The 26,279-nt window shown below is 42.2% G+C and overlaps 1 protein-coding gene across 1 annotated transcript; it reads left to right on the top strand.

Annotated features, from left to right (window-relative positions):
- Nucleotides 1-1,022: 1,022 nt before the first annotated feature.
- Nucleotides 1,023-25,403, top strand: PTPDC1 (protein tyrosine phosphatase domain containing 1). The gene is made up of 9 exons (XM_048487335.1): nucleotides 1,023-2,414; nucleotides 2,858-3,029; nucleotides 3,738-3,818; nucleotides 8,072-8,190; nucleotides 9,101-9,238; nucleotides 11,930-13,079; nucleotides 14,722-14,758; nucleotides 24,015-24,125; nucleotides 24,668-25,403. Exons 1-9 carry the CDS (start codon nucleotides 2,195-2,197, stop codon nucleotides 24,782-24,784), a joined length of 2,145 nt encoding a protein of 714 aa, XP_048343292.1. The 5' UTR covers nucleotides 1,023-2,194; the 3' UTR covers nucleotides 24,785-25,403.
- The last annotated feature ends 876 nt before the right edge of the window (nucleotides 25,404-26,279 follow it).

The raw sequence follows: 26,279 nt of genomic DNA on the forward strand, positions 1-26,279 counted from the left end.
CCTTTTATGCATTATAGGAACTCAACTATTCTTGTTGAAGGTACAGGAAACAGATGAGATGAGCAAATACATTTTTTGATTGCCTGAATATATTTTGGTAGGAACTAGCCTTAGAAAGTGACATGACTGTTTCGTTTTTGAGTGACTCAAGCTAGAAGGATTTATTTATTTTCGTATTTCATCTTTCAAATCTTTCCTATAAATATGTTCCTTTGAATATTGTTATGGCTAACAATATGAATGTCTTTCTCAAAGTAGCAATGGGGAAATAACTCAGCTTGGCAGTGTTTTGGAGAAAGCAACTTAGCTTGGCAGAGCTTTTGGGGAAGAAACAACTTAGCTTGGCAGTGCGAGAGGAGGCTAGGCAGGAATCTTTGAGACTATGTATATGGGGAAATTGGCAAGGAGCATTCCGCAGAGTAACACAAGGAGTCCAAATCAAGTTTAAAATATATAAATTTGGTTTCAAGCAAACATACAGGAAGATATGGAGGCACATACACACAAGTTCCTAGAGATATAAAAAGGTGAGAAAAATAGGTTTGGATGATAGAAAGGGAATTGGGAAGGCAGCAGGGTGATATGTTACCTAATGGTTCCAATGCATCATATGAAGTAGAAGGCAGGGACTCTATGCCAGCACAGAGATCCCGTAGAAGGACGATATCGTGTCTCACACCAACTTGACCAAGGGAAGTTCAGGTTAGAAGTGAGCCATGAGCTTGAGGTGAGCAGGACTTTTATAGGGTGGATTGCTAGTTTGGCGGGAAAAGTGACCCTTTGCATTAGGTTTCATTTCTTGCAGCTGTGCTGGGTTGCGGGGCTGAGATAATCAGCATCTCTATCTATTGTTCTAACCCAGGGGATTGGTAGCCAATTGTTTCCTTGATTGCATTAGCAACACCTTGAATAGGTGGCCGGCAGAGTGAATCTCTGGCTATTGTAATTTAGTTGAGGCAGCGAGATTACATCAGGGATGGGAGCACTTTGGAAGTTTTAGGAACAGCTGAAGGGAAGGAATGTTGCAGCACCTCAATTCAAGGGATAGTGCATATTTACAACTCTATCAACTGTAGCTCTGGCTTGGGGTCCACATCAAGGAGCAAATGAGTAGATTTATTTTCTGCTGACTCCTTGCCATTTCTTAAACTTGCTTTTAGCCTATCTTATCCTGCACCATCTGTTAACATTAATATATCAGAAATATATCTCACATATATGTTCTATCCATAAATATCCCGGCTTGGATGCGTGTTTTAAGCTGTGGGGTGAAAGGGGAGCATAACAATATCTTGTAAGATGACAATACCGTTTTTGCCACAATCTATTATCCTTCCCTGTTGCGGATGAAATGCAAGTGAATGGTTAGCTGTTTTTAAGAATGCCACAATTACTTTGCAGAATCTTCATCTCTGCTGCTGAAAGTAAAATAAGCGAGAGCTCATTTCGTTTTAAAAATGAACATATTTTGTAATATCTCCAAGGGAGATTCTGATTTCATCTCTTCTGATTGTCATGTTACAGTCCTAAATCAAATGTGCACAGCTTTTCTTGTCACCTAAAATTGAAATCACCCATACACTGTAAAATGCTGGAAGGCTGAAATTTGATTGATGGCCACTTAGGCAGGCTGATTTATAACTGACTGAGAAATCTGATACAAGCAGAATTAAAACTACTTTCTGTTTTTCACATTACACAAACCTGTTGTTTATATGCACTGAGAACTCTCATTCTGGCTTTCACACATGCACACCAGGAGCAGGAGAAGGACTGAAAAGTGCACAGTGGGGCATGTGTAAATGCAGCTTTGTTGAATTTTTTTGAAAAATCATCCTTTCAGAGCGTGCAGTCAAGATGTCAAAGTGAACGCTTCAAATTCCAAAAAAACTTGTCTGTGGTAAACTGTTTCTGGTCCACTTCAGAAATATCCGGTTCAGATAATGCTGTCCACATCACCAGGGGAATAGTTCACCCCATACAGAATCAATGTATATAGAATTTAGCTGCCAAAGGGTAGCTGCCACTAGTGAGTTCATTGTTGGTTTCTATGGAGACAGATCAGCCTATCCTGAACAGCTGTTAGATCATACAGAACGATGCATGTCTTTCTGTGCAAGTTCAGTACAGAGCACGTTGGATTTCTTGTTCAGTTTGTCTTCATGCAGCTTTTCTAAACTGTTACTAATAGTGGATGACCATGCAGAGTTCACCCAGGACTCGTCTGACAGTGAATATTTTTAGCAACTTTTTTCAGGGCCGGAGACATTCTTCTTCTGATCCTCTTCTCCGCATACTCCACAGGCGACGGAGCTCAGTTGTAGAGGTTCTCTCAACTTCTACCCATAGGGTTATGGTAGCCATTTCCTCTGTAAATCCTGAAGAGCTAAATGCTGCTTTCCTTGAGAAAAAAAGTAAAGTATTGGCAATTTTATTTCTATAAACCATATTTTTTGTTTATATAATAAAATGTGTGTAATCTTCTGAAAGCTAAGCATACATGAATACTCAAAATATTTCAGAATTTTGTGTGTATTTTTGTTCTCATAATTTATAGTAAGAACTTGATGCATTGTTTTTCAAGAGTGTTAGTTGAACATCTTTGCCATTTTGTTTGTGTGTAAGAAAAGGAAAGATAGTATACATTTTTAGATATGATACTTTATTAGGAAGGTGCACATACAGGAGATTTGCAGGAGAAACCAGTTTTGAGGAATTGTGTTTGTGATGTTGATTTGATCTGTTTTCTGTACATAATTGCATTTGTTGATTTTTATCAGCATGATTCACACACACTCAGGCCAGGAGCTACAGCTTGTTGAAAGTTTTTCTTATTGTCTCACATTTTATGTTGCAGGAAGACCTAGACGTCCAACTGCAAAATATACCAAAGTCGGAGAACGCCTTCGTCATGTAATTCCTGGTCATATGCAATGTTCCATGGCATGTGGTGGCCGTGCTTGCAAATATGACAGTCCAGCTCGGTGGACTGATGAGGAACAAGCTATTAAAGGGCTTTACTCATCCTGGTAATATAAAACATTTGGTTCTTCTAAAATCTTTGTTTTTAAAATATCTAATTCCATGTGCATTTCTTTGGGAGTAAATTTAATTGAATATAGTGGGATTTGTTTTTGAATAAAATTGCTAAGGTAGTATGAAGTTACTTGGGCGTAATCCTTATTGAATTCATAGAGCTTTTGAGTGTACTTTAGGATTAGGCTATATATTTGGTAAAAGAGAACCAATTTCATAAAAATGTAGATTGCATAAACATTTTCATACACAGATGAAATACTAAAACTGTGGACATAAACTGTAAACATGTACTATGTCCTTTTGAATTTTTGGGTGCTTTGCTTTAAAAATACCAGCTCTGTTATTTTAAGTACAGAAATGTGTAAGTGTAATTTATAATTGAATTGTATTTAAATGTAATGGACATTTGAAAATAGAATAATAGGATTATGTTAAATGAATTTTCTATTTACATGGGCCTGTTGAAGAAATGTGAAACTATTTGGAATATATAGATATATAGAAGCAGACATATGAAAACTCAAAGCTGTCTTGATTCATATTATCTTAATTGCACTCTGTTAAAGTGGGGTTCAAATACATAGGCATAATAGACATTTAAAACGAAAAGCTGTTTAAAGTGGCATGGTTCATTAGTTAGAAAATTATGTCAGAAGAGCCAAGTATGAAGAATTTTAACTTCCCTTTTCTCCTCGCAGGGTAACAGATAACATATTAGCCATGTCTCGACCCTCAACAGAGATTATTGAGAAGTATAATATTATTGAAGAGTTCCAGAGGTAAAAGAAATATATTGACCCTGAATTACTGTAGCTTAGAGAATCCCAAAGTGAGCACTACTGCCCCTCTTGGAGTGTGGAAGCATCAAGGGGAGTGGTGAGGAATTTGGGGGCAGTAGGGGGGTGGCAGAAAATTCTGGGGCAGTAGAGAGGTGGAGCAGGGATTTCTGGGCCAGATGGTGGGTGAAAGGTTCTTGGGGGCAGAACATCAACACTGTGGCCCCGGATCTAGCTGCAGCTGTCTTTGCAAAGCAGCCAGCCCTATCCCAAGAAACGTTGCTTCACACTGACCAGTGCATACAGGGCTGGGCCAGATTGCGGGGCAGTGGTGGGAAAAACACTCTGGCTGGGGGAGCTGGAATTCCCCAGCCCTGCAAAGCAGCCCTTGAGGCAAAAAAGAAGAAGCATGTGATGGGTGGGCAGAGAGGCAGAATCCATGGGCTGCGGAGTGTTCTGCCACCTAGGATTGGGAATTTCTAGGCAGGCTTGAGAATTTGTCATGTTAGCATCCACAAATGCATAGCTGTGCCAGAATGTATGAACAAAGGCTAAATTCTTGTGGCCAGCTAGGCAGGGTTAAAGCTATTAATTGATTTCAGCCTGATTTTAATATTGATTTCTAAATTCATGCAACATCATCATGAAAGCCAGAGATTATGCTTAAGTACAGGAGTAGGTAAGGGTTTTGTCGGGGGGGGGGGGGGGTTGTTACAGCATGTGAGTTAAAATTTGACTTAAAGTGAAAAAAATACAGATAATATAAACCCCTATTGGGGATTGTCATCTTCATAATATACGACTTATTCGATTAAACTTAGGTTTGACTTCACCAATCGTTATATTATTTTCTAGGAAAAAATAGTTGATTGTTACTAGCCATCTATATTACGCAACAAACATTTTTCATTCTTATGAAAAAGATATCAAATATACATTCTTATACAATTTAACTTAAATGGATTGAAACTTGTTTGCAAAAAATTCTTTCAACATTAACCACACTCTGGCAAAAATAAAAAGAACTGGTTTTTATAATCACTAATGTATCTTCCTCCTCTTCCCTTCCCCTATCAGAGTTTCCCATCCTCTCATTTGTCCAGTACAGATAGCCCAACAACCAGGAATTGCAGTGATGTAATTTTCTTTTATTTATTTTAGCCATTTTTGTACCTCCTCTCTACCCAATTAAAGGATATCCATGCAGCAAGCATTAAATATGATTGGGGAACCCAAAAGATCTTGGTCAATAAACGGAAAGAGACTAGAACAAGTTGACAAATTTAAGTATTTAGGTGTCGTGGTTCAAGCTTCAGGGAGTCATGTTACTCACTGTAATAGGATAACTGAGCATGTAGAAAAGACAATATATGCAGTGCTGAAGTTCTTCCGTACTAAAGGGGGTTTCTATGTACCAGCAGCACTAAAATTATACCAAGCTAAAATATTGACACAACTTCTATATGGTGTCTATTTGGGGATTGCACAATCGAGTATGATACAGCTAGAAAGGCTACAGTCCATATTTTTAAGAGCAATCCTTCAGCTTCCTCCAGGAGTCCCAAATACATTTATTAGGCTTGAAACAGGAGTAATGAGCCTGAAGGATAAGATAATAATAACAACGGCATATAAATGGATAAAGTTACACACTGATTCAAATGGTCTCTGGCCCTTTCTAGCAAAGATCACTTATATCAGAACCTAAGGAATGGGCTCAAAGGAGATGGAGAGAAGTGCCTTAATAAATGTGGCCTTCCATATAACATCCATATGATCAAAAAATTGGGATCATTTTAAAAGTGAACTTACCCAAAGAATCAAAAGAGATGTATCCACGACAGTCCTGATCTGGCAAGATATTCAAGATTTTTCCTCCTATGTTTATACACAGAAATATATCCACTGCCCCTGCTCCTTATTTAACTTACCGTATATACTCGCGTATAAGTCGACCGGCATATAAGTCGAAGCATCTAATTTTACCACAAAAAACTGGGAAAACTTATTGACTCGCGTATAAGTCGAGGGTGGGAAATGCAGCAGCTGCTGGTAAATTTCAAAAATAAAAATAGATGCCAATAAAATTACATCAATTGAGGCATCAGTTGGTTACAATGTTTTTTGAATATTTATTTCAAAGAAGAAGCAGTAAACGCTGGCTCTGTATGAAGTGGAAAAGAGGGGGGTCCAAGCAAAGGAGAACAATATGGTATCAACAATGGCACTTTTAAAGAAGTACAAGGAAACCTTAAGCTCAAGCCAACAACCAAGCTAAAACACCAAGAGTTTAAAATCCTCCAAAACTGGCAGTTCCCTCAAAATACACCCATCTGTATGTCCAAATGTAACCCAAGTTTAGATTTTTTCCAAGGAGGGATATTATCCAAGGGAAATGGAAAATCTACTATTAGCTTCCATTGTAAAACAATGGGGGGGATGGGGCATCCCCTTTGGGGGGTCAACTAACTTTGGATTCCACAGTGACCCAGTAACTTCACCAAACCACTGGCTGGTATTTATCATAAAGAGACTCTCCTGAGTGAGACCAATGCCAGGTTTCGAAAACGAAAGTTGTTGGTTCAGGTCCAAAGTTATGGACCCTCAAAAGGGTAGCCCCATCTACTAATAGCTCCCATTGAAAACAATGGGGAATGGGGGCACCTCATTTGGGGGTCCATAACTTTGGACCCCCTGAACCAAACTTTTACCAAACTTGGCAAATGAGGTATCATCAGGTGTCTTCTGAAGGAGGTACCCTGAAATTTTGGTGCCGCTTATAAAAACTGCACTTAGCTGCACAGCCGGCAAAATAAAAAGACCTAACCAAAAATTTTTTTAATGACCCGCATGCTTATAAGAGTCGAGGGGAGCTTTTTCAGCATTAAAAATGTGCTGAAAAATTCGACTTATACATGAGTATATACGGTATATGGATAATAAAGATCTAAGGAGAGCTTTTACACTTGCAAGAAGTGCACATTTTACCTTCTACTTGCTGTCTTAGAGGAAATATCAAAAGATACTTATGCTGCAAGGTTATGTTTCTTGCTCTCTGAATTCTGTAGAAACTATAGAGCATATGTTATTAAAGTGTCCCCTTTATGAGGAGGCAAGGAAAAAATGCCTGTCACACCTACTACACAAAATGACATATTGTTCTGATAAAGTTTGTTGTGAAAAACTATTACAGGATAAGAAGGAGAATATTACTAAATGGGTAGCAAAATTCTGTCTACTCATTATGAAAAAGAAAAAATGATCTGAATATGATATCTCCCATAGATACTTTTGTTTTGTTTAGTATTTTATGCTGTTTGGTGTGTTTACAAAGTATAATGGTATATAGATAGGTAGTGCTGGAATACGGGAGAGAGATCTGCATTTTTGGTTTGTTGTAGATATTTTGGAGATTTGTAATATATCTGGTCATTGACTGTAAATAAAGTCTTCTTCTTGATTGGGGAACGCAATGGCAAACCACCCAGTAAACATAGACTGCCTAGTAAATGTTGTGATGTGACGCTATCCCATGGATCAGTAATGACCTGGTCCTTGAACAGGGGACTACGTTTACCTTTATCTTTTTAGATGGAACAAGACTTAAGTGATATGGCTCCTATACCTCTGCTGGATTAGGGTGCTCAGGATGTCAGATGTTGTGGGGTGCAATTTCAGCCATTGCCCCAGGAACCATTTTCTGTAGATATGCCCCTGGTGACAGGGCATGAAGGCATCCCCCCCCCCCCCCAAGCTGCCACAGATGTTGAGTTATCTGGGTAGCATCCAGAACACTTTCTCTCTCTCTCTCTCTCTCTCTCTCTCTCTCTCTCTCTCTCCCTCTCCCTCTCTCTCTCTCTCTCTCTCTCTCTTTCCCTCCCTCCCTCCCTCCCTCCCTCCCTCATATTGCTAAAACTGTTCAATTAATTGGTTTACTTTTACTAGGTTGTGTTTTATTTTGAAATACATCTGTGTGTTTACAGTGTTAGAAGTTGTTTTGAATTTGCAGTAGACCTCGTACCAAGAAAGAGGGGTGTGGGTGTGGGGCGCTACGGATGTCGCCTGGGAGCCAAGGGAGCGGCAGCCTTAAAAAGTTTGGGAATCACTGCTTTGGTTCTTACTGTATTGTTTCCTTTGGTATTGGTTTGGATTGTGAATAACATTTTATTCTGAACTAGAGAGAACATTTTTTTAAAAAGGCTTTGAAAGCATGCACAATTCAATAATGTTTTTGCCTTTTTTTCTCTTTGCCTAAGATGTGACATAAAAACAGTAATTAACCTTCAGCGTCCTGGGGAACATGCTAGCTGTGGGAATCCGCTGGAACAAGAAAGTGGTTTCACATACCTTCCTGAAGCTTTCATGGAGGCGGGAAGTAAGTTTGCTCCTGCTGCTGTTCCTTATTAATTATAAAGTGTGGTGCTTACAGGCTGTTTCTGCCACCTACTTCTTGGGTTAAGAAGAAGTCAGTGAGGAATGTTGCCAAAGAAAATAACTCAGAGTTAATTAGAAAGTTGAAAAATACACAGCTCCTATGTATAGACATTGTAGTTAATTCATAAACACCAGGAGAAGACTGAGAACCAAGAGGCAATAGGCATGTTTAATCATATGTGTAAATTTGAAATGTTGATACACATGTCAAACATTAATCTTTGTTTTGCACATTTGCAAGGCAATAGATTTGCAGGTAGGTTCATTATGGTCTGCTTCTACAGGACAAGGTTTTTTCACCGTATCCCAGATTTTTTTCTTTTAATTTGGTGAGATTGACAGCTGTTTAAGAAAGTTAAAGTGTTGTGTTAGAGATTGCTGTTTTCCAAATAAAGTGTTATATTGTAACTTTCTCTCTGTATGAGTGTAGTTTAGAAATCTGTGCTTGACTCACTGTTTCTTGTTGTAGATTTTACATTCCAGCTGAGCTTTTGTGTGAAATGGCTTTGCTAACTTGCAATACAGGCTTTGAAATTCTTATAGAAAACCTATTCTAAAATACGGGGGGGGGGGGGGGGGGGGGGGGTCCCCCCCCCCCCCCCCCCCCCCCCCCCCCCCCCCCCCCGCCCCCCCCCCCCCCCACCCCCCCCCCTCCCCACGCCCCCCCCCCCCCACCCCCCCCCCCAGGGGCTGTGGGTGAGGTGGGCTATGGGGGGGGGCGGGGGGGGGGGGGCGGCGGGGGTGTTTGCTTGTAATCTCGACTGAGTCTTTTGAATTACATTTATTTCTTTTACTGACTTGTTATTGATCTTTGCAAAAATAATAACAACATTCTAAAATGTTTCTTCTAGTTTATTTTTATAACTTTGGATGGAAGGATTATGGTGTGGCTTCTTTCACTACTATCCTCGATATGGTAAAAGTGATGACTTTTGCCTTACAGGAAGGAAGGGCAGCTATTCACTGCCATGCAGGACTTGGCCGAACAGGTAAAAATACTCAACCCCTAATTGACTAAAAAATAGGATTAGCTGGAAGCGGTTACTATTTCATTGGCAATTTTACCCAATTTCCCATGCCTGTGCCTCAGAAAATATTTTTGAGCGCTGCAGATTTCGAGCCGTCCCCAAGAATATTAGTGTGACATAACAGCGTTCATCTAGTCCTTGGGAAACATGAACAACTCATTTGTTCTTGTTACTGTTTCATTGTCTTACCATTTGCAAACCTTTTCCTTTGAGACATATTAATATAGTCATTTCAAAGTTACCAGTTACCTCTCAAGAGCAGAAGGGTACTCATCAAAACAGGACTATAGCTGCTATATCTCCTCTGCAGCAAAGCTCCACAGCCTATTGATTTTAGCAGATGAGATACTGCACCACTACCTGAGAAGATCTTCTTGATTATGCCATCAAAGCATTCATCAAGTGCCTTGCTTGACCTCATTTTGCTGGCAAATGAAGGCCTATTGGTTTCAAAATGTTTTCCCCATTTCTCTCTCTCTTATTTTAAAAGTAGTGATATTTTACAATCAGTTTATGTAGCTGTTGTTGGTTCTTAATTGTGTTCCTTTCTGTATAATATTTTGAGTTATTATTTTGAAAATGCATAACTATGTAAATAAATGGCAAAATCATGTAAACTTGTTCTTTGGAGGTATGTTAATTTAATCAATACATTTTTTCAAACAGAATTCAACCAATCTCTTGAAATTGGAAGGCCTGGCTATTTCCATCTAGCAGCAAGGATTGTTTTAGCAAGGAGGCTAGGATAGGTTCCAAACTTGACACAATAAGATAATCCTTAGTATAATCCAATAATATAAACATTGAATCATGAGGTAAACTAATATTTAATATATCATTAGTGAAATGGATTACAAAATCCTGGAAATTCTGTATTTGTGAAGCTAAAAAAGATATAAAACAGAATTGGCACTAAATGATCCACATCTCCAGCAATGACCTTGTACATTGCTATATATAATAAATAGCCAACCCATGTAGAGTAAGATGCCACTGAAATGAACACTTCATTTCACTGAATTCAACCATGTATTAATAAATAAGAAAATGTTTTTGGAAGAATATTCATTTGAACACTCACGATCCTACCAATCCAAGATAAAGGCAGTGTTCTCTAAAATTTTAATTCCTGTTTCATCTCCAAAAACAGTTTAGGACTAATAGAGATTTTGTATTTTGTTGAATCCAGACCCCAAGGCATTTAACTGGTTGATTTTTCCATGGAATACAGCTATACTATGTTGATGAGCATCATATTTATTTAGACCTAGACCATTCTGATTTAGTCAGATTAACTTTATATCCTGAATTCCTGCCAAACACAGAGATTACATCCTTAATTTCAATTACAGATCCCTTTGGTCTAGTTAAAGCAAGAGCAATGTCATCTGCATTTAAATATAATTTACACACTTGTTTCCAAAAAGAGACTCTGTTTTTTAAAATTCCTAATGGCTATTGCCAGAGATCCTGTTATTAAAAAAATAAATAAATGGAAATAGTGAACATTTTTATTGTGTATCTCTGTAAAGAAAAAAATTATCTGAAACGTCTCAACTAACAACTAGTCTGGCAAATGAATGCATATAAATAAGATCTGTCTTTTGAAATTATCCCTAACATTAAAAACTTTCAGGACCTAAAAATTCTAAAAGACACAAGTCTTTAAACTAAAAATTGAACACAGTGTAACAAAGAACATTATTTTTTAAAAGAACCAGAAAGAAAACAAAGGCTCCATTGCCCTCTCCCACTATAACCCACCAGGCAACAACAAAACACAGGAAGACTTGAAATAAGAATTTAAATAAAATTTTAAGCCACATGCAAAACAGTCCTTGCACAAAACAAGAAGAGGGTCTTCCCAGGCAGCAGAAGTAATCCAAGGCACAGAGAGACCGTGACTCAAAGTGCAGCAGCAATAACTGTGTCAAAATTGAATCCATGTGGAGCTCAAGTTTTAACCAGACTACTTTTTATCCTCTTTGCCCATGGTCAAAAAGTTGTCTGCTATAAGAGAATAATCATGTATGGATAGACAGAGCTCTCCCTAATGTGTCATCTCATTTTCTGAGAGTACTGATTCCTTCCCCCTTCCTGTTTTCCAAGAAACTACTAATTGGGGAAAAATAGATCTGGGATCCTTAAATTACTGGCCCCAGATACTCCCAAATATTTCCAGAAATATTTGAATCCTGTATATTGATATTCCCATGAATCCCAAATATCAATCTAGATAACTTATTGGTATTTTTTTTTGGGGGGGGGGGGGTATATATTTGGACTGGATATATCTGAGCACACATCCCTAGAGAGAATCTAATAAGCTATGATACAAAAGCCATGAAGCTGTATTTGTAAGCTTAGATCCCATGGAAGATTTCCGCAGGTTGAAGGGATTTTCATCCAGAGAGCAACTTTTTCTCTTCCCTCTTCCAGCTGCAGCCCTAAATGCCTTCCCAGAATGTGATCCTGGGAGACAGAGGACAACATGAAAGGAGAGTTTTCAGAAGTCTGCCGTGAAAGGGAAATTGGCAAAAATTACCCCCTTCTACCTGCAAAAATTTTCTGTAGGATCCAGGCCTGCTGTGTGTACATGTATTATTTTTGTCCTTTCTTTGAACTTCTATCCTTTTTTTTTTACCCCTCTAGGTGTTTTAATAGCTTGTTACTTGGTTTTTGCAACAAGAATGACTGCAGATCAAGCAATTGTTTATGTTAGGACAAAGAGGCCTAATTCAATTCAAACTAGAGGGCAGTTGCTGTGTGTAAGGGAGTTCTCACAGTTCTTAATTCCACTAAGGAATGTTTTTGCGTCTTGTGAGCCCAAAGCCCATGCAGTTACTCTTTCCCAGTACCTGATCCGACAGCGACATTTGCTTCATGGTTATGAGAGCAGACAACTCAAGTATGTGCCAAAACTTATTCACTTGGTTTGCAAACTATTGTTGGACTTGGCTGAAAACCGGCAAGTGATAGAAGAGAAAGTAGTAGATTTACCAGATCTGTCAGCCGAAATTGAAGGGACTGTTTCCCAGTTAGCTTCTACAGAGCTTGATAAAGAGTTAATAAGACAAGACAGTAGTACCTCGGAACCATTCTCCCACTCAGGATCAACTGCTCTTCATTTAGACAATGATGAATGTGATCCTCTTTGGAAGAGGAGGAACGTTGACTGCCTTCAGCCTCTGAGTCGTACAAAAAGGCGCCTGAGCTTCAGTGAGTCAGATTTAGGAAGAGTTGTATATGTCCCTGAGCACGGAGAGACACCGTGGTCAGTGCCTGTGCGAGTGCCATTTCGCAACAAAACAGATGAAACGAACAATGAGGAGAATTGTCACACTCTTCGGGTTGATATAAACAACGAACTCTTAGTTCGTAGCACATTGACTTTCTGGAGTCAGGGTAAATTTAATTTAGATGGAAAAGGAAGTCATTCTCCACTTTATCATAAAAGCAGATATCCTAAAGAAGTACAGCGCAGTAAAACGTTTTCTTCAGGCCTTAGCTGTGATCGGGCGGAAGAGGATGAGGAAGACGATGAAGAGTTAAAAACATCAAACTACAACTTTCGTCGAAAATATAATATGTATGGGAAGAGAACATGGTCCTCTGAAGATTCAGACTCTTCCAAAGCAGAGCGAGAGAAACACGACTTTAGAGAACTCTGTGAAAATATCCCTCATATTGTTGTGCAGTCAGAACTGACACTGGAGGCCCGAAGAATTTTAGCAGCTAAAGCCCTTGCAGATCTAAATGAATTTATGGGAGCAGAAGAAGTAAACAGCAAGGTGGAAAAGTGGCAGGTATTTTCATATTGTAACTTTACTATCGTATTTGTCACTTATAAGTGCAGATTAGAATTGTAAAAGGCCTTGAGCTAGAAGGCATTTAGTGGCATCTTTGCTTTCAGTGTTTGTAAGAAATTCTCTGTGCCAAAGAGCCTGTTGTTCTGGGTTGTTATATATCAGATTAATGTGTAAGAATTCACAACCTGCCCCTCCCTAATCTATTTCATGGCCTCCAGAAGACAGGCTACTTTCTTGTTCTTGTGTAATTTGGGGATTAAATGCAACATTTTTGTATAAATCTGATGTGGGAGGAAGTCTATAGATTCAAGTATGTCCTGCCCTTTATGCCTGCACTTCTGGGTTTAGCTGCAGTGAATGTTAATTGAAAACAGTACAAGTTTTGCCCAGATTCTTGATGCTGTCAGTAGAGGCATTGAGTAGGAGTGCCTTCTCTTGGTCACCCAATGCTCTGCAGATATGCTTGGTAGGGGCAGAGGCACCATTTCAGGTGGTGGACGTGACTCCTATTTCCCTTCCTACAGTTCATGGGCAAGGACTGTAGCCAGCTGCAAGTAATTTGGTTTGCATCTGTTTGTGAGCACAAACTCTGAACCCACAAGGAACAGCCTAAAAATGTTCTGGGTGGAAGAGAAATACTTTGTCTCCTCTTCTTTCAGTAAGAAACTTGATAGTAGATGCCTACCCTAAAACAAAATGAATATACAGAACTAGAAGATTCCAAACAATGAAATGCTTTTCTTTTCATGTTCTCCAGTCCAGTCTAAGAGCCAGTGATCCCCTACTCTGTAGTGGCCTCATAGCAGTAACATGAGCATGAAACATTTGTCATGCAGAATCAGCATCATAAAGGGATGGTTTCCCCTACCTCACTGCTTCCTCCTACCCAGCTGCAAATATCCAGGGTCAACTATGGAATGTGACAAAGTTAGGCATTTACCAGGAACCCAAGGCTAGTTAGTAGCCCACCACTGCAACAGTGCTTCTACTTTGCATAGAACAAGGTCATAGAGAATATAGAAGAATCCTTTATTTTGTATGTGCCATCTCTTTCAGGTTAAGGCATCTGACTGAGGGGACATTACTTGTGGGTCCCCCAAGTAATGGAACTTTAACATTCAATACATTTGTTCCCCAAGTCTGCTTCAAGTCGAGAAGTCATCCTAGTCAGGGGAGGGGAGGAAAGGCCTAGAGGGCATTTGTCAGTGTTAAAATGCTGCATTGCCCAGCCAACCACCTGCTACCCCATCCCAAGTAGGATTCCCAGGTTCTGCACCACTTTGGCAGAACGCTTTGTCCTAATGCCAGAAACAACCAGTTGTTAAATTATTTGAATCCCACCACTGCTCTATCCCTATGTTTGCATACTCGGGAAAGCATGGATGTCTGAGAATACATTATTCAAAGCCAAACGGCGTCTGCCCTGATACTAGTAATGCCTGTCTTCTGCCTCAAAGACTGCCTGCCCCATGTCTTTTTAAAACTTTTCTTAGAAAGCACCTGTCCTCAGCCCAGCCTGCACAAGCATGTGTTCTGCCCTTTTATCCTCAGTAGTCTGATGTGGTCTTGGATAGAACACCTTATGCCATCCGTCTTGTCTGGCTCATGCTGACTTACTGGCCACCCATTGCCCAGCCTGCACCGCCCTGAAGGACTTAAATTGCTAGAAAAGGTAAGTACTTACTCTTGGAATTTCCCCTTCCTGCTGAATGTAAAGAACTGTGTCTTTTTCTCACCTATAAAGAGGATTACATTTGATCAGTGTAAAAGTATTCTATGCTTGGAAATATGACAGAGGCACTTGGTCATCCAGGCTGGCTAGTCATGCCTCCAAATGTTCAAGCAGGGCTATCAAATTTCTGCATACTCTACTGGACTGTAGTAGACATGCCCTATCCAGTCTGAATAGTCGTGCTGGTCAGGTAGCATGCTAGTGAACGAGCAAAAAACAAAAAAACCTTTACAACTACAACTGAATCTAAAGGAAGAGGTATTCACTTACCACGGAAGGTAAATCAAAGAAGAATAATTCCATCTGCTTCTCAAAGGCCTCAAATGTTCAGACCTCAAGTCTGAAAACAGAAAAGGATAAATCTCATCCATAATTAAATGGAGTACAGAGATGACCCCTCAGAGGGGGCTTCTGCTGGACTCAGAACGAGCTCTATAGAGCAGCAGATGCCGGAAGCAACCCCAATTGTGACACTGTTCACATTGAAGAGGTTGCCAGGTTGGCAGGGGGGCATAAGGGTACAGACTCTCTAGCAGGAGGCGTGCTTGTTTCTCCACTGGGTAGAGAACGCTTGCTGAGTTCTAAGGCCAGGCACTTGAGGGGGTGGTCAGTATCACTGCAGACTAGTTAAGCTGTAATTTCGAGATTAATGGGAATGGGAATTTTACTCCTAGCTTGGATCTTTGTGCAACCAGAAAAAATATATAAAGTGCATCGTTTCTTTTGCACTTTACGGTATATTTTTTTCTGGTTGCACAAAGATCCAAGCTAGGGGTGAAGTTTCAGGACTACTGGGCAGAAAGGATGGATGCCATGAGACTGAATTGGCCTTTCAGGGAGAAGAGGCACTATTAGTGGCACCACACTGGCCTTGAAGACCTTGGTTTTCATGAATCTGACACTAGGAGAACCTTGGAAGCTACCAAGGTGCCTGAATCGTCTAATGCAAGAACCAGTCTCAAACCTGGATCTGGGGCGGCTGGAACTTAGGATATGGCACTTGAAAAGGCAGATCTGATAAGCAAGGGACTGCCCAGGGAGAATCTATACATGATGATGCAAAGTTGCAGGAAGTCTACAAAAATACTGTACAATACTACCTGGAGGGTCTTTGGAGTCTGGGCTGAGAGCAGTAAGGAAAACATCTTAAAACCCTCATGTAAAGACATTAAGTTCTTGTCAATGAAAGATTTAAGTCTGAGCATGCTTTGATGACAAGGGGCTTCATGAGCAGCAGTGCTGGGTCTAAGATATAACATCTGTCTAGAAACATGTTAGTTAAAAGATTCCTTTAGGGAGTTGCTCAGTTGGCACCTCTGGCTCAATGTAGGTTCCCTGTATGAAGGTTGGGAAAAGTATTAACAGTCCTTAAAGGAAAGCTTTTTGAGCCACTGAAGATAGTTCATTTAAAGTTTCTGATGTTGAAAGTGGTATTTCTGGTTGTTATCAAATTGGCCAGACAGGTTTTTGAGCTTGGTGCCCTGTCAATCAGGTATGAACTGTGCACATTTCAAGAGAACACCATGAGGCTGCAACTGGATCCATCCTTTGTTACCAAGGTGAGATTTTCTTTTCATCAAAACCAGGTGATAACCTTACCTTCTTTCTATCCCAATCCAAAACATGGTAATGAGTGGTACAAGTTGGATGTAAGAAGGGCTCTCCAAACAAAAAGAAGTAGGAATTTATGTCACTTGTGTGTCTTATATGGGAAGAATGGAATTGGACGTGAGGAATCCAAAGCCACAGTTGCAAGATGCGTATGGGACTGTATAAGGACAGCAGATGAGATAAAGAGTGAAGGCATGTGTAAGGAATTCCATAGAAGCAGAAATAAAAGGCTCTTTGGTGAAAAAGACCGTTTATTCAGACATCTTAGAAAGCTCAAGTACACGCAGTGGCAGGAATGACACTTCCCGCCAGAAGCACAGGTTATAACTCTATTCACCCCATCCCCCCTTCCTGCTTCCCATGGGAACGGAGTCCTCATCTCCCGCGCAAAGATAAAGTCTCCGCCGATGAAGCTGGCCCATCGCCCGGGCTGTGGAATGCACTCAAGGTTACCATTCACCATCAACAATTCAGCTTGAAACCATTGAAACCTTTACACTCTGCCTCATAAAGAAGACCCCTCCCCCCAGGTTTATCTTGGAAAAGGCAGCGGTGGAAAGCAGAAATAAGGAGTAGGTGCGCCGATATTTTTTCGGAATAAACCCATTGATTATGACTCCAGAGGAATATCCCACCCAAGAGACTAAATATTGCAAGCGTTTGCGATTAAAGCGAGAGTCCAGGATGGCGTCAATTTCGTAGTGCTTGTGGCCATCAATAATAGTCGGTGGGGGCCTCCTCCGCGGTAGTCCATTGCCAGACATGTCGGAAGCGGGAGCCTCTTTGAGCAAAGCTGGAATGGAAGACAGGATGAATGTTACTAAGAGAGTTAGGCAAATCGTCAATCGGGCAGTGACATCATTAATCACTTTAGTAATCTGAAAAGGTCCCACCGAGTCTTTTGCCAAGTTTGGAAAAAAGAATTGTATGCGACGCCTCCTGGAGATTTTTTGGTAGACAAATACACCCAAAGCCCACACGCAGAGGGAAATCCGAGCGGTGTTTATCTGCTTGCAGCTTTTGGGAGTCCTTAGCCTGTTGTGGGTTAGCGGTCTGGACCGATTTCCACCCCTCGGCTAGGGGACGAAATCCATTGTTAGCGAAAACTCTGGAGGGTCCAAAAGCTGTCGCGAGGTAGTTGTGGCAACGGGTGGGAAGGAGTGACTAAAAGACACAATTTCAAAAGGGGTTTTCTTAGTACTGCTATGAACTGCGATTGTTATAGGCGTACTCCGCCAACGGAATAAGCTCGCATACTACAATTGTCTTGGTGGTAGTTGGTGTAACAAGCGTGAAATACTGCTCTTAGGAGTTCGGTAATTCGTTCTCTCCGCTCTCACCGTCACTTTGAACGTGGTAGGGCGGCGACTAGCCGGGGCTGCCCCCAACAATCCCAAAAAAACGCTTACTTCCAGAGACTTCGAGATGAATTGGGGGTCGTGATCGGAGACCACCTTAACGGGGGCGGAATGTAGACGGTAAACATGTTGAAATGAACAGCCGTGCCAGCACTTAGGAGCCGGAGGGATGGAAGCACATGGAATAAAATGGGCTTGTTTAGAAAAATAAGTCCACCACCACCCACAAAACCGTGTTGCCATGACTTTTCGGGCAAATCTGTAATAAAAATCCATGGAGATGACTTCCCAAAGGCGCGGAGGCCACCGAGAGAGGTTTCAACAGCCCATGGGGCTTTCCCGGGATGGTTTTGGCTTCTGCACAAACCGAGGCAGCCCTTCTTAATATATGCCTCAATGTCGCTTTGGCAAGCATTGGCGCCGCCACCAGAACTACCGGCACGCGGCCAAATCGCAGAGTTTTTAGAAAGCCAAAATGTCCAGCCGAAGCGGGCATCGTGGCAGGCTTCCAGAACCTGCTTGGCGGAGGGGGGGAGGCACGTACCAACATTCCCCCCTCCGCCAAACTCCATTCTCCAAACGCAATGGTGGGAGTCACTTTCTTCCAGCTTTCTGGAGGTTTTCGCGGCAGCCTCCTCGAAATTCCCGCAGGAAAGGAGAGCGACGACTAGGAATGGGGGGTGGAGGAGGAGTGGACGTTGAGATCGGGTGACAGCCAGCCCCAACTGGGAGGGAGAGAGAACAGTGCGTGGAATGTCTCTGGTAAGGTAGCTCCACCCCTCCGGTAGGAAGCGAGCTAGCGCCACAGTTAGTTTATTGGTTTTCCGGGAAAAATGGACTGTAAACGAGAAACGAGAAAGAAATGCGCCCAACGGAGTTGTTTAGCCGACATCTTGAGGGGTGGAAAGAGCTGCCAGGTTTTGTGTGATCCGACCAAACCTTCTGAAAGGGGTGCGTTTAGCCCCACTCCAGCCGAGTGGCTTCAAGTGGAAGTGCTACTTTTGATGGCTGCAGTCTCTTTATCCCCCTACAGTCCAGTTGAGTTCCAGCACCAGAGAATTTCTATAGATAAATAAGCACCACGGAACCAGCCTACCATCTTATTTTTTCTGCAAATATGGGCTGCCCCAAGTGCTTTTGTCCAGGTAATCCACGCGGAACCACAAACGGAGATCTGGGTCAGGGTGCTTTTAAGATAGGTTCGCGATTGGTAAAAGCAGACTTTAAGAGTTGAAAAGGCTGTTTGACACTCTTCAGACCAGGAAAGCGGGGCCCCGGCTTGGCGGACAGTGGATCTTTACCCTTAGTGCAGAAGTGAGAGGTCTGTGAGAGGGGAGAGTCCAGTTCAGCGACCTGGTAAGGTATAAAGTCACCATAGAAATTAGCAAAACCAAGAAAAAGATTGGAGTTCTCTTATGCGGTTGAGGTGGGGGCAGGCCATTGAGGACCGCTGGCCAATTTTTAGGGGGTGAAAGGATCCATTTTTTTCAAGCCCCCCCCAGGCGAGATCCTCGTAACCCTAAATAGTCAATGGAGGTCTGGTGAAAATAGCATTTGGATAGTTTGGCAAAGAGAGATTATCGAGCAAGCCGCTTCAATACCTCCTAACCAATGTTTCATGCTCTTCTATGGTTTGCGACAAATTAAAATCGCCATCTAAGTATGCTACCACAACCCCTTTGTACAATAAATCATGGAGAACCGTTCAAGGATAAAGGGCCATAAAGCCCCGGGCCCCACTCCTAACCCGAATGGCATTAATATCAAGCATTCAAACCGTCCAAACTTTGTGTTAAACGCCAGTCAAGTGTTCATAGCCTTCACAGCAATTCTGACCTCTGTAGTAAGCTTCTTCTTCAAGTCCAATTTAGAATCACTTTGCCCAGTGCGCCTAAAAGGTCCTTGATCAAAAGGCAAAGGGTATTTATTGGACAGGGAGACCGCATTGAGACCTCGGAGAATCTGTGCAAAGCCGCGAAGACCCATCTTTCTTTTTCACAAACAAAACGAGCAGCTGCGGTGTGTGTTTGGTAGCTCACGATGAACCCGCGAAGCCAGTTCTTGTCCAAGAAGGCAACGGTTCCTTCTCCTCATTGGGACTCACGTAGATTCTACCTTTGGGCAGTTGCCTCTGGTTGTATAATCCATTTTGGCAGTCAGTGTCTCTATGGGTTGCAACTGATCGCATTCTGCTCCTGAAAACTCTGGCTACCATGGTAATACTGCGGGATGCCAACAGAATCGGGAGCAATCGCTGATGAAGCCAGGGAGGGGTGTGTCAGGAGAAGCTGGGTTTCCAATTCATGTTCACCGCAGGGAGTGGCCAGTGAATCTCTAGGATCCGCTCTTTCCAAATGAACTTTGGCCTGGCGTAACAATAACCATGGCATGCCCAAAACTGGAGTGTCATAGCCACTGGCTGCCTCAAAATAAAATCCAATTTTCTCCCAATGGCTTAACGGAGAGAACCCGTTGTGTTTTGAACCAACCGTCCTTCGCTCCCCAGGGGCTGGCCCATTTGGGTGAATAGTATGGGCTTAGCCAGGAATTTGATCCAGACCTAGCTCCTGCCACCTGGGGCCGATTAAGCAATGGGAGCAGCCAGAATCCACAAGGGCCTGCGCTATAATGCGAGTGTGTTTAGCGGGTTGGCCAGAAACGCTTTGACAGTAATGGGAGCTGCCTTCACTCACCGCTATTAGAGTCGACTCATGTCCATGGGGCTGAAGAAAGGCAAACAGCTGCTTCCTCCTCTGGTCAGCCGATGATCACGCTTAGACGAAAGCCCGCCGGAGGTAATGGGCCCCGATCTGTGGGTGGCTTGGCAGATGGAGTGCCAGAGCTGAGCCGGGTTATTTTTGTTTCTGGGACAGTTGGCGGCTAGATGACCTGCCCTCCTCGCAGTAAAGGCACAATCCCAGCCTAATTTTAACGGCGCTCAGAGGTGGTTTCAGTAGGGCGTATGGGCTTGACTTGGTGGGCTTAGGCAGGTTTTGGCGTATGCCTCCGCACGAGCGCCAGAGTTCCAACGAGATCGCTTCACCTGGGATCCCAATCTGACCTTAATCCGGGCAATAGTAATGCAGGAACCTCAATTAAAACACCGCCACGCAGCTTGCCGCCCACAGCATCCGAGAAGCAGCCCGCGATTTACGCGCTCAGGCCACTCAGAGGAGTTCGAGCAGCCGCCACGCAATTCACGGGCAAATTTCTGCAAACGAAGCGTTGCCTTGTTGATAGTTTTGATGGTGCGGATAGTTTTACCTCGCTTCGGATCTTGGAAGCTTCTTGCTGCTGGAGGAATGCGGCACTGCGGCGGTGAGTCTTCACCTTGCAAATCCAAAAGAGTCATCACGACCAGTCGGGTTGCTGCCCCATCCAGGACTGGAGCCGATGTCCCGTATTTTCGCCAGACCGGTATATAAATCATCATAGTCTTCCAGCGGGCATTGAGTTGCAAAATAAAGTAGGGAAGTTTGGAAGCGGTCCCATCAAAATGGCTGGTATCGGGGCCTATAGTAACCCCGCTCCATCGCTCTTACTGCAGGGCGGGCGGTTGCGCTGGTTGAGCAGGTTGGGCAGGCAGCTGTTGCACGGAGGGCCGAATCGGGCGCTGGCTGCCGGGCTACGCTTGGGTGGCAGGACCCAGGTACGTATTCCTGGCACCGCATTATCAGTAACAGCATAATTCCAACTTGGGGCTTCCTGGGTCTGCTGCCTTAGTTCTCTCCACGCGAAAGCCCCTCTCCTCATGGTCAATGCATCCCGGTGCGCATGAGCAGCTTTTCTCGCTCCAATTTCAGCCAGTTCGCCCTGGCTAAAGTTTGCGAGCTCACTTTATAAGGCGAGGGCCTGAACGCTGCCGTTGTAAATCCAGTCTGGAGTGTTCCAGGACTTTATCATGGACTGACAGATTCTGGGCATATTGTCGCTGGAGCGCATCTTTGGCACGGTCCAACTTCGAGCTGGACTTCTTTGGCGCTGCCGCTCTCGTCCCTCTCTGCAGGTTTTATGCTCTTGTTGCACTGTGCCCGCTCTCCTCCCATAGCTGACGCTCAATGGTCCATGCTTCTAAGATCTCAAGAAACGCCCACTTCTCATCCCAGGTCTCCTTCGATGGGGAGAGGAACAGATCCCGCTGGGAGTGCAGGCTTTCTTCGAATTCTTCGCCATCTGGAAGGAGACATCGGAGACACCGTAGCCACCGGGTAAGCCCCTCGAGGCACCCCAGGCGGCTGCTGACCCGGGTCAGGGGTCCGATTGGAAAACAGCACGGATACCCTCCCAATCCCAGGTTTAGTCCCAGTAGTCCTTTGACGGCCCTAAAGGTGCTACACGGTGGTTCTTTTTTTTAAGCATCACTAAATACGAATCCAGAACCGCTCAATGGATTCCTGGGTTGCCGCGATGAAAGGTGGTCAGGCCCGCCTCTCCATGACAGGTTGCATCTGGAGGTTTGGTAATCCACACCTAAAACGGTAGAGATCTCATCCACAGGCGCCGATCCATAGATAGCTTCCCAAACGACTTCCATGGGTGTCCTCCTGGTCGCCACGCCTCGCTCCAACGTGAGTAGCGAAGACTCGCGGTTGATACGAGGACGGAAAGAGCCGCCACCAGCGGTGTCTGCTTCTCCGCCGTTCCTCCAGATCCAGAAGGGAAAGGTCGGAGCCCTCTTTGGGGGTTACCGCACCTTCCGCAGTAACATTCAACCTCTCCATGTCGAGACACTAGAGGTCCACTGCACTAGTAAGATAGATGGATTAAGGATTCCTGCCACAATGTAAGGAATTCCATAGAAGCAGAAATAAAAGGCTCTTTGGTGAAAAAGACCGTTTATTCAGACATCTTAGAAAGCTCAAGTACACGCAGTGGCAGGAATGACACTTCCCGCCAGAAGCACAGGTTATAACTCTATTCACCCCATCCCCCATCCTGCTTCCCATGGGAACGGAGTCCTCATCTCCCGCGCAAAGATAAAGTCTCCGCCGATGAAGCTGGCCCATCGCCCGGGCTGTGGAATGCACTCAAGGTTACCTTACCATCAACACCATTGAAACCATTGAAACCTTTACAGCATGCCTATCAGGATCACCGCACAATCAACCAGATCAGTGGCAATGTCTGCTGTGTTCACAACCAGAGGTCTGATAGAGATTATATGAAGAGCAGCTACATGGTTGTCTTTCTCTCTGTTTGTGAGACACTACCATACGGGCCAACTGGAGTTGGTCACAGTGATGTTTGGGAGAAGAGTCTTGCAACAAGTGGTTGAGCAAGATTGATAAGATAACCCTTATCTTACACTTTCTGTAATGCCCACCCAGAAGTGTCAGAGCTGGTATATAACCAGTCTGGATGACTGAGCCCTACTGATGGAGAATGATGCATTGGACTCACCGTGAAGGCATCTTTTCATCAGTGGGGTGAAGTCATCCACTTCCCACCCTTAAGTTTCAGACAGAATAGAGATTGGGGTGTGGAATTTTAATTTTTTTGTCATAATGGAGCAGAGCTTTTATAGGACTGGATAGGGCCCACTGCATCCTAGTAGAGTATGCAGAAATTTGCATAACCCTGCTTGAACAGTTGGAGCCATGACCTAACCAGCCTGGAGGGCTTCACCCCACCGATGACACCTTCATGGTAAGTCCAGTGTGTCATTTTCCCTAGCACTGTTGTTTTTTCAAGTGACTATAGTCATTTTAACTTGTAAGTTTAGGTTTGATTTGATCTGGAACCCACTGACTTGTCTTTTTGACGAGTTGGGGTGTCTGTAAAACTCCCTTCCAACACTGCATTTCAAAGGAATCACCTTTCTTCCTGTCAGCATTCATCATTGTCCAACTTTCAGATCCCTACATAGTAGTGGGGAATACTATGGCATAAATTAACTTGGAAGTTATATCTATTTGAAACATATATATTTATGTGTGTGTGTGCACGTGCAAATGCGTATGTCTGTTTGTAAAATTGCATGTCCATTTGTGTTTGTGAGTGTGTATATATACATTTATATATACATACACATTTATGGACACACACATGTATAAATAGCTTCTTAAATACTATTTCATTGAACTACAGAAGATAAATTATTACAGTGTGACACAGCATTAGGTATACATAACTCCCTAATTTCATTGGTCTGACAGCATGTTCAGCTCTGTTGGATGTGTTTGGCATGACATTCTTGAAAGCACCACTTGTCTTTTTTGCCTTATCAGGGAAAATATCATACTATATTATGTATTTTAAAGTGTGTGGTGAATTTACGGACAGTACCAGAAGATTTGGAAGAACTTTTTCTTGATCGTGTCATCAAAGCATTCACAAAGGTGAGTAGCATGTGGCATTGTGATCTCCTATTACTATGGATTTGATTGAAGATTAGCCAGTGTATTAACCGTAATAATCTAGATGCTTCTGAGGTCCCCTCAGGTCCATAGTATTCAGGTGCACCTCAGGTGAAGGTTGTGATGGGGACTCCTTTTAACCTTAACAGTGCTTGGGCAAGGAAGGCTTTTATAACGTTGGGTTTATGGAGGCCAACCACATGCTGCACTTTTTCAGTTGGCTCAGCCAATAATTGGAGGCTATTGTGACTCTGCTGGGGTCCAGTCCACCTTGGTGCTTTAAAGCATAGGCAGATAGAATTCAGACTTGTGTGGTCTACTCTTCCATTTACTAGAATACTCTGACTCCACAGGTAGTGGTAAATTTTAGAATATACTCAAATAATAATGAAAACTAAGCAGTCTGGACCCTGGTAAGATATGTATTTTGTCCTACATTTTAAATTAGACAGTGATATTTTGAGAATGCCTAGGTTTTACTGTTATAATTTTAATAAGGCAACTTTTAAGTTTACCTCCTGCAGATGAATTCTGATTCTGAGAGTGGTCTGCATGTTTACAACACTCTAAGGAAGGTTTTCAAACAGATACTGGAACACCAAAGACAACATTGCACAGAAAGAACGGGAAATCATGTTTGATGTTCCCACTTCTAAGCTCTTCAGCCCTCCAAAATGACCTTTCACTGCCAGCTATTATAATTTGTATCCTTTGGTTTGTGTTAACTAAATTTCAGTTGATTACTAAATAACTGCAACTTATTCATTCTTACATATGTTGATATTTTAATGAGTTGCCACTTTGTGTTTGTACTGTAGCATTTTGATATTTGGTTGTAAAAGTAATATTTTTTTCATTAATAAGCTATGTTTTTCAAGACAAACTGCTGCCATAAATTCAGTGCCATGTTATGCAATGGTTTATTTAGTTGATGTTTGTGTATTAACATTTTAAGTATACTTTATGATGTTTACAGCAGTGGTACTATATTTCATATTGTGATGAGTAAACATTTATTTATATGGACAATTGTACAACTCTATGAATTTTCCTTGGGAGTCAAAAAAGAACTGATTGTAATGGCAAAACAAATTTTTAGGGAAAAAATAAACATAACAGAAGTGCAGAAATGGACCATCTATAGACTGCGGATTCTTCATGAAAAATTAAAATATTTTTAATACTGTAAGAATTTATTACTCTCCCTTTTTTGGAAATTCAGAATACAAAATTAAAATAAAATATTTAATGTTTTCAGGTCTTCTGGTTTCCTATTCAGATTATTTGGAGTGTTTTGCTGATTCGATGATACATGCTAACACATCTCATTCACTTGCTCTTTTTAGTCATGGCTGTGTTTTTAGATGGTAGCTGTGATTGTGCTCAAAGGTGGGATATAAGCTTTTTAAATAAATAAATACTGGCAGAAGAACTACAGTGGTAGAGGTGAATGGTGGGATTGAGACTTCATTTAGAAGAAAAGACTATCAAATGTTGATAGATGTTGATTGCATAAGAACATCAGATGAAAGTAATTACATTGTATTTAAAAGCCATTATAGATCACTTTTAAGGCACCCTAATAAATAGTTCTTTAAAATTCAGGACAGATATCTCTGTTTCTCTTTAAGGAATGCCTTTGATAGTAAACCAAAATATTGATGTTCCACATTGAAGTTCTCTTTTCCTTCTGCTCTTGTTTGTAAATCATGTTGAGAGGGACGAAAAATATATTCTACGTTCATTAAATTGGGCATACACTTGCTTATTTGTGAATCGTTCTATACCTCCAAGGCTGCCTCTGGGACCTATTAAAATTATTCCATCAGATCACCTTTTTAAAAAACATCTGTATTTCTCATAGATTCCCCCCCCCCCCCAGCAACAATCCTTGCCTATGCTGACAAGTCCCACACTGAAGCAATAGAATACATCCATAATCCTTTAATTAGCAAAGCAGGTTTGGCTCTTAAAATTCAGCTCTTTCATGTGCATGCAAAAAGAAGGTATTTTGGTGTAGAATTTGCAGGCACCTGCTTCTGCAAGAATGAAGCTGTTGGTTTGTGTTGCCATGGAGCTCTTATGACAACCATTTCAGATGTGTTCAGTGGCATTCTAGAACCTTGATCAGCAAAT

Source organism: Sphaerodactylus townsendi, linkage group LG03 (genome assembly GCF_021028975.2).
Source record: "Sphaerodactylus townsendi isolate TG3544 linkage group LG03, MPM_Stown_v2.3, whole genome shotgun sequence".
Taxonomy (NCBI): domain Eukaryota; kingdom Metazoa; phylum Chordata; class Lepidosauria; order Squamata; family Sphaerodactylidae; genus Sphaerodactylus; species Sphaerodactylus townsendi.